This window comes from Anguilla rostrata, chromosome 1, assembly GCF_018555375.3.
Source record: "Anguilla rostrata isolate EN2019 chromosome 1, ASM1855537v3, whole genome shotgun sequence".
Lineage (NCBI taxonomy): Eukaryota > Metazoa > Chordata > Actinopteri > Anguilliformes > Anguillidae > Anguilla > Anguilla rostrata.
This window is the reverse complement of record NC_057933.1, coordinates 71546008-71555392: the sequence shown is the minus strand read 5'-3', so window position 1 is coordinate 71555392 and position 9385 is coordinate 71546008. Positions and strand designations below refer to the sequence as shown.

The window sequence follows — 9385 nt, the reverse complement described above, 5'->3', positions numbered from 1 at the left end:
TGACAGTTTTATTTAATGGGGTATTTGCGTGCAGGTGGATATTAAAAATGTTGTTTGCATGCACCTTTTATGAAATTAACCACAACATACAGTGCACAGAAGAGACTGCCAATAATGACCGGAAACAGCACATATCGATGATTCCTTTATTGGCATCAGCAAAAGTGGTCGGCAAATAGGCATGCGTTTAAATGACAATCACATAATTCAGTAGCATCTCTCATATTTGTTTGATCGTTTTTAATTACCCTTGAGTCATGATAACCTTTATATTTCATCCATAAATACAATTTACATTTTCAGGTTTTTACAACTTTTAATCTTAACAGTCCTTGAGAAATGTTTCAACTTTCAGCAGTAACTAACAAATAAAGGAAGAGAAAAAGAGAATCAGTATTGTGGCGAAAGTTAAATCCGTCTATGGTTCTTTTTTGCCTTAAATATAAGAGTTTCTTCATTGTACCACACATTAATTATTATTTTTTCCTCAAGCATGTGACTAACTCATAACAAAATAGGACACTTGGTATGACCTTGGTCTTATGGCATTTCTTACAAATGATATTTCATATTGAAGCAACACAGGGTTCTTCTTCACACAACGGTAACGCGAAAAATGCACTGAAAAGCAGAGATTGAAATGACAGACACAGTAGTACACCGATGGGCATATATGGGATTATAGGGCCACTGTTTGCCATGCAAGTCATCAGGGACATAAACAGCGCTCCAGTGAGTCCGCAGTACACAGCATGTCTTCGCACACGCGATGGCGAACCACTCACACCAGAACCACGGCGGTTGTTGGGCGTCGCCGCTGCAGACAGCGCACATTTTCGACATACGGCTGTGTGAACAGAACCAACCGGCTCTGCGCCGCCACGTCTTCAACTCGTTAGCGAAACATTTACGGAAACGACCGATATTTTTTGACACGTCTCACGTTGCTTACCGGGCAGCCTGTTAGGCGCGTCATCGTCAGGGGGGATTCAGAACGTGCCTGATCGCACAGCAAAGAGACTGCGAGTCTCAAACCTGTGTTGTTTACAATATTTGTGTCTCTTTTTATGTCTCTTTATTTTATTTTCTTTATGCATTTTCCTGCATTCCCTGGTTTATTCTGCATCTGTTTTCCTGTCTGATGGTGGCGCAAGTATAGAGACACACCAAAACTTAAGATAATCAACTTAAAATCTTAACTGAATTCTTCCTCATCTTTCCTTCAGTCTCTCTGCACCTTCTTTCACAGAAGCAGACAGAGAGAATGATGGAAAAGGAGATAAAGGAAGGAACACCAGAAGAGCAAAATAAACAGAATTTGGGGAAAGCTAATAGCTACAAAGATTTAGTTCACAAGTACACAAACACAACAAAATTATTCATATTATCTTTATCATAATCATGAGTTTGTATTATTATTATTATTAGTAATAGTAATAGTAGCAATGGTAGGAGGCTGGAACATTGTTAGGTATGTCAGTATCAATTTACAAATGCAAGAAGCTTCCAAAAGGTAAAATGAACAAGCTTTGGCGTAATTAGGATTTAGAAAATGTAATCCATATCACCTGCTATATTTCCCAAAACACTCCTCCTCTCTTTCTTCTACTCTCTGCCTTTCCTATCCTTCTCGTTGTCTCCTTCCTTCCCACTCTTTTTTTCACATCCTTCTCTCTCTCTCTCTCTCTGTCAAACTCCTCTTATTTGTGTCAGCCGGACCCTTCAATAATGCATTAGACACAGAGACGGTGAGAGAGCAAGAGACATGCTGATCCAAAAAGAGAAAGAGCGAGTGAGGGAAAAAAGGGTTAGGGAGGGAAGAGAGCAGAGATATCGATGTCTACACACTACCGACACATTTTAAGTGCAAGATGGTTGGATGGAAGACTTCGGTGTGGAGAGAGGGTGGGGTCGAGGGAGAGAGGGAGGGAGGGAGGGAGGGAGAGAGGGAAAAGGAGAGTAGAGTTTGAAGGTTTTGTTGTTCCCCTCCCCCCGCCCTCCCTTTGTCATTGTGGAGTCTGTGTCCTTCCACACAGGGGTCAGCTCAAGAGAAGAAATACACTGGGGAGAAAGAGAATCAGAGAGAAGCCATTCAAAATATGCACTGAAAAAAAGAGACAGAACAGAAGGCAGCAGCTCATACACTCCACCGAAACATCAGGGATACACAATTCACTGCCTCCAAGAGGCAAGTATCTTCATACACAGCCAGTGACTACTCTGGCCGCTGTAGTGTATCTACAAATGAGCTGAGAAACTCATTTCACTCTGTGTTGCTGTGTTAATTCATTGAGTTCAGACATTTTCAGTCAATATCTTCTGATCATTAATGGAAGATGCCATGCTTTATGTAGATGTCCATGGTTTTAGATGACCGGATTCTCATGTACCATTATATATCCTCTCTTGAATAGTAAATGTGAACAAAAGCATCAGCTGAATTATTTATCACACTAATAAGATAAATCATGTGGGGCTGTAGCTACTTAAGCCATGATGTCCACCCAGTCTCAGTCATAACTTCTGTGCACGTGGTCTTTCATGTGAAAACTAGAAGAGTGCACTCAGTAGAGTGCAGATCTCCGCCAGGCGTGTTAGCTTTGCTGATGCAACAATAGAGGCTACACAATCAATGCAACCAGACAAATACAATATTACAAGTTTTTACCATGTGCCACTGAAAATCCCAAAAACGCAGATTCAGTGAAGTAACGCTAAAGGTGGTGACATGTTAGCTAATTTCATTCATATCAGCCACAATGTGTTAGACAGAGATAACGTTGATGTTACAGTCTGGCATTTTCGTTTCAAATCTGGACAGGAACAATCTTGACAGGAACATTTCCAAGTGATCAACAACTGCTTCCGTTTGGAATGGAAGACAAGCGATGTAAAATATCAATTTCAACATGAAAATGCCAATAAAATAATTGCCACAGATTCAAACATTAACGTTCCCCGTTAGTTGGCAGATTATTTTGTTGCCATTTTAACGTTGAAATCGACATTTTACATCGCTTGTCTTCCATTCCAAACGGAAGCAGTTGTTGATCACTTGCCGCCCCTACCAGCCGGTTAGGAGGAGTGAGGAGTTAGCACTCAATGTATTTCAATGGACAATGATGGAAATTAATTCAAATAAAATACTTGTCGTTGACCGATTTGCAAAATATTCGAGAATTCAGGTCCTTGGCCTGCTGTCAGCATGCACAACAAGTATTAGGCTGATCGGCCAAGTAGTATTTGAGATTAGCTGCAGACAGATACACAAACACACACGCACACATGCGACCAAACGCATAATCCCCTCCAGGCTCTCGCCTGGGGGAGATAATTAGGCTCTACCATGCCCCCCTCCATTTTGGAAGCGCATCTCTACTGCCGTTTTATTACTGCTTAAGCCTTCTTAAACAATCTCTCTTTCTGGGGGGATCAAACACAAAGAATTCACCCTCCATTCGTGCTAAAATGTGTGATATCCATACAGTATCTGTAATGCTAACGAAGTTTGAGTTTCACTGATGCAGTTTATGCGGCCTGGGTAGCAGTGCATTCTCCAAGAGTTTTATACATGTTAAATGAAAAATTCAGCCAAAAACATAAATTGTGTTTAACTGTCTGCAGAAGACCATAGAAATACTTGGAGCACGGTACATAAAACTGCTCGATAAGATTTTTCTCCCCAGATTTAGAGAAATTCCTCCTGATGGTGCAGGTGGTGGAAAATTGCTCCTGTTTTGTATGAAAGATTCATGTTGATTAGCATTCATTCTCTTGTTATTATCTATTTCAAACCCATCTATACAGTACATATGCACTTCCACTATTTGGCATGCCAATGCCATCTTCCTGTCTTTAAACTTTATTTTGAAAGTCAAGGTCCATTGTTTCCCTTGCCTCAAGCTCCCATAGTTTATTGCAAATTAATTTCCTGTGGTGTCTATGAGATGCAGGTGAAATGTTTAATGGTAGACTGTACTACTGTGCCAAACCTGAAGACCGCTATTGCCGACTACAACAGAATTTTAAGTAAGTATACAACTTAAAAAAAAAAAAATGAACCAGGCTACATTAGGCTAGATTACTACCACAGTAAACACAATTTAAAAGATATGGACTGGACTGTATTGTCGTGTCTTTTTCCTTTACTGTCTGAGCATATGAGGATTCTGCCATTGCTGGTGTTCTTTTGGTGGGTGAATGAGGGACTGCAAAAGAGGCGAGCACAGCCTGTATCCTGTAACATGCTCCAAACCACAGGCACCTGCCTCACTGTCATTCCCCTTCCTTTGAACTTTGACCTTTGACCTCTGAAAACATCAAACACTTTTTGCATCTGCCGCACATTCACTGCATCACGGTCCAGCACCAACCCAAGGCCCAGCCTAAAATCTATATTCTCTCAGTCATAACTACAGGAATACAACAGCATATAGGTTGAAAATGGATTTCATTGTAAACTTTTTAAATATGCGATATGTCCATTAGTCCTTGCCAATGAAAATACATTTAAAGGTTACATACACTACCCCACCACATGATTAAGTAAATATTGATAAAGAACAAACAAAAAAATCTTTTAAATTTGAAAACTCACAGAAAATTATTCCGACCACGATGACTCCAATGATTCCCATCATGATCATCATCTGAAAGGATGAAGAGGAGATGTCAGTACTCATTTTGGCAAAAGAGGGGTTTTTTTACAAGTATTTTACAATAACCTGTTTTCAATATGGGATTTGTTTAATCTCACTTTCAGATATTAATTCAATTCCAGTGTTGCCAACTGAACCAGATCAAACGCGAAACATACTTACAGGACAAAAAGATTGAAAGGCTATTCATGATCACAAACAATGCCCTCCAGCAGAAAATAACTACTAGCATATTTCGGGAGAGCTCCTACAGCTATGATCTTGATTGTTGCTATGACATAAAGATACAGCTAGCCTGTAGAAAATAGCTTTCCCAACACGGTACTTTGACATTGCCTTGTGTTGTCATAGCTTAAAACTTATTTGTCTGCTGAGGCAACAATGCGACAGCGTTAACATGCGCAAACAATTAAAATGAATAATAATCCTGATTATTAGCACAATGTAGGAAGGCAGTGACTGAGACAGGGAAAGCCAATGAAAGCACTGGAAGTGTGAGGGAACAGAGACACCATCGGAGATCAGCAGGAGCCCTATCAGGGCTCACAGCAGGATTATATTCACTGTCCATGACACTGTGCAGTGATGTCATTTCCTCCTTTGAAAAACTTGAACATTGCTCAAATGTGATTGGTCCAGGCGGCTTTCCAACCATTTAAGGTCTGAATGCAGTTTGGTTCGTAAATTCACTGGGCAATAAAGAGGAGAATCGGTGAACAGATGGACTGAGCAATAAAGATTGTCATTTGTAAAGTGCATCTGCAGTGTGAACGTAGAGAGATTACCTAAAAAAGATGGATGTAACGTTACAGAGAGAGAACAAGAAGAAGCAAGAATAAAGATGTAAACAACGGTGAGCAAACAGAAAATCTTACAGAAGCGAAAGATAAAATGGGTCAACTGTTAGAAAGTATAAGAATCCACTGTTCGTCGAGAAAGAAAAATCCGTATTTTCAAATAAGGCGTGAAGTGGGACAGCCCTGGCTTTTGTGGCGGGTCGTGTTACAGCGCAGAGCCACAGGAGTAACAGAGCGTGTTAATGAAAAGGCGCGTATGCGTATGCGTCCGCTCGCGTGTCGTCCGCTTCAGGCAGCGCGTCGGTAAGAATCGCGCCTTCCCGGCCCCGGGCGCTGCCCTACTTGAGCGCTTCCGCTAATTGGTGCGCTAACGAGCGAACATGAGAGTGGCAGCGGCCGCCCACTGGCCTGAACGCACCTTGCAGTTTTTCCACCAGTACTTGTTCTTCAGCTTGGCGGCGCAGCTCTCAAACTGGGAGGCCCCGGCCTGCAAGGCGTCGGCCCGGTCGTCCAGCTCCGACAGCTTCTGGTCCCGCTCCAGTACCTTGTCCACGTTCACGCGCATGATGTCCACCACCTGGAGGCAGAGGCCAGGCCACACTGAACAGGCTGAGCCACTTGCTGTACACATACACACGCACACAGGCACACACGCACGCACGCATGAACAGGCACACGTGTACACACGCACTTACAACACACACACACTGCCTGCACACACACGCACACATGTACACAAGCACATACAACACACACACACCACCTGCACGCACATGCACACACGCATGCAGGCATGCACGCACACATGTACACACGCATGTACAACACACAAAGACACACACACCACCTACACACACACGTACACACGCACACACACGTTCTCCTCCTTGCAGTCTATCCCATCCCTCTGCTGCTGAGTATTTTACCTCTTCTACTTGCGCCTGTGTCTGTTGCAATCTGCGGTTGCTGGAGAGGTTGGGGGGAGCTGGTGGGGGTCCACCTCCTGGAGCACCCCCTTCTCCACCAGGGGCCCCTGGGGCTCCGGGGGCCCCTGCTGGGGCAGCAGCATCGGGTGCTGGAGCAGACCTGCCAAGGGAGAGGATATACTCATGTATACTGCGGGTGACTGACCAGCCCTGCTGCTCCAGTGCATCGCCACAAGCACACAGGCCAGAGAAAGAGCGAGAATGTGAAAGCATTAGCTGGTTTGCTGACTCGGGAAAAGACTGTACTGTCGCTACTCATTGACACATGGATTGATTAATATTCCTGAGAAGCTGTGTTGAAGAAAAGCAGGCCTTGTGATCACAGATTAAACTGAAAGACTGGCTTTCTGGTCCAGTAAATGCACAAGCAATTAACTGTTATATGATTATGCATTACTGTTACGTAGCCTATAATGTACATCCAGTGAAAATACTACATAGAACAATACCACAGTTCAAATACAATAAACCCCCCCACCCAAAAAAAAAAAAAAAAAAACTCAGAAAGGATCATTTAAGTGAACAGAAAGCAATACACGTCTAACAGAACACAAATTGGAGAACGCATTAATTGAAGTAGAGCTAGCCTACTGAGAGATAAGCAACAATGTAATTTTATAGACAGCAGAATAAATAGTATATGCTATACGTGATATTATGAAATGCATTCATATGACCGAAATTACAGAAATGAATTCCTTATAAATAATACATCAAATTCAAACACAACAGAATTATAAAAGAGAAATTAACAGTATAATAACTGCCATAATTACGTCAATGCTGTGCCACTTACTAAAAATCTAACGAAAGATAAGAAAGAGCAGTCGAGTAAAATGATCATAAAATGTGTTTAGGATAAAGGAATTGAGTGCCGCATAGGTACTTACATCTCGTTTGCAGCTGCTTAAAAGACTGACTCACTGAGAGAAAGAGAGAGAGAGAGAGAGGAGAGCGGTTCGAGCCAGAAAGGTGATTTCGAAAAAAAAAACTCGGTGAACTCCAGAAGAACTAGAAACTGTCTGTGATCACACAGATAAATTAAACGACTCGATTAATTATCCTACTCGCTGTTTTAATAATTGCGGGAGTGCCTGTGAGTTTGTGCTGAAATTACTAAAACGACGTTTTCCCTTTACAAGTCATCACGGAAAGTGCCGCAATACCGAAGCGCGCATCTGGCAACAGTTCACCCTCGAAGAAAGGAAAATAGATTGCCAAAGTGAACGATTCATATAGAGATATACATTTTAGGAGAAAACAGTTCTAAATCCAAGAATCGTATCTGAATCCAAAAATACACACTCAAGAACTTGGAATAAAATAACGCAAATCGAGAAATAGGCTAAATAATCACAAGCCCAAAAACAGAACTGTAGTCCACGGTACTTGAAACAAAAAAAGACAAACGTTCAATATCAGATACCTACAGGGTTCACTGATTATATAATTTTACTATTCCCCCCCTAGTCTAACCACCGTTGTCTGTCTGTCGTTGAGTGTGTGTCGGATTTTAGGTTAGTGCGGTAGTTTTTTTTTTTTTTTGCACGTATCTCTGATGGAACTATACTGCAATAATGCGTCGCTCCCTCTTGCTTACGCTGTAGTTGGACTCACAACGGTGGTGCGGTACCTCTTTCTCTCCTCCCTCCCCCTCCTTTGCTCTCTCTCACTCCCCCTCTCTCTCTCCACTTTGCGGTACTGCAGATTTCTTTCTCTCTCTCTCCCTCGGATAGGGCGATGGGACGACACTGCGGTACACGGCACTGGACAGAATGTTGAGTCTGCTTTTTCTTCACTCTCTTCGATTCACGAGCTCGGGAGCATTTCACTCCAGTCTTCCCATCCTTCGCTTAACGAGCTGTTTAGGGCATTTTTCCATCCTCTTCCGCCCCCTCTTATTCCAACTCTCTGACCCAGACTATTTATTCCCCAGAACCACTCTCATTTTCTCTCATTTATCCCAGCACAGACTCCATGAACGCAATTTAAAGGAAAAGGGACAGGGGGCACAGGCCATCAAGATGATCAAATGTGATAACCCCTATAGAAGGGGGCAGCGCTAGTCTGATACACATACTAACCTGCATGAGCATTACATAAATAAACAACCAACAAATAAATAAACAAACAGCGACAGTTGAATAACCACAAAAAACTAAGTCAGCTTAGTCATAAATAACTTGCAGTGTAGTAGGCTGTGTTGTAGCATCATTGCCAAGCGTAGGCCTACAGAGCTAGCTATATATAAAAAGCATTTATATTGACAAAAAACAGTTGAGAATTGTTCATTTGTGTTTTCTATTATCCTGACAGTCATACAAAACATGGAAGCCTGAAATGTTTTATTTGTTTATTGGTTATGGTTAGAAATGATCAGATCCATCTTAAAAAGTACTACAAACTGCAGACTGAACTACAGGCCTACATTACTCCACATTACCCATACTATGCATTATCTAAAGCCTAACGCAAATCTATGCATTTTATTTGCCTTTTACTATAGTCCTTAATACACTGCGTCTGATACTTGTTTTAAAATAGAAACCATGCTTCTTTTTTTTGGTAGGTTTACATTATCTGCTGAAATCCTAAATGTAAACAAGCGTTCTTGTGACGTTAAAAGCAAGCTTCAGGTTTTACAGCTGAAGTCTATTCAAAGCAATGGCTTTTAGAGCTTGTTAGCCGACAAAATTGTTCAAACAAATAGTGTATAATGGCGTAATACTTGATCTTCATTACTAGTACTAGTACTTTAAATTAAGTACCGTGCCTATAAATAACGCATAGTATGGTGGGTAGTATTGTAAAATGTAAAGCATGGGTAATTGCAATTTTTAAACTTGGGCCTACGCCCATTTAAAACAAATTCACACCAAAGACTATTTTTTGAGCATCAAAACCCAAACACACAGTAGGTCAATTCCTTTGTGATTAGTTTGAA

At 41.7% G+C, this 9385-nt stretch overlaps 1 protein-coding gene across 3 annotated transcripts; it reads right to left on the bottom strand.

Annotated features, from left to right (window-relative positions):
* Positions 1-132: 132 nt before the first annotated feature.
* Positions 133-8132, bottom strand: LOC135240971 (vesicle-associated membrane protein 1-like). 3 transcript variants are annotated; one of them, XM_064311069.1, is made up of 6 exons: positions 8042-8132; positions 7332-7364; positions 6382-6541; positions 5874-6032; positions 4598-4649; positions 133-2061 (listed from the first exon to the last, which is right to left on the bottom strand). In XM_064311069.1, coding segments are annotated over exons 2-6 (390 nt in total). In that variant the 5' UTR covers positions 7334-7364; positions 8042-8132; the 3' UTR covers positions 133-2044. The 3 variants fall into 3 exon arrangements, with proteins under 3 accessions (XP_064167139.1, XP_064167136.1, XP_064167128.1); XM_064311066.1 differs by lacking the exon at positions 8042-8132 and adding an exon at positions 7872-8035; XM_064311058.1 differs by lacking the exon at positions 8042-8132 and having other exon boundaries at positions 7332-8035.
* Positions 8133-9385: the final 1253 nt, after the last annotated feature.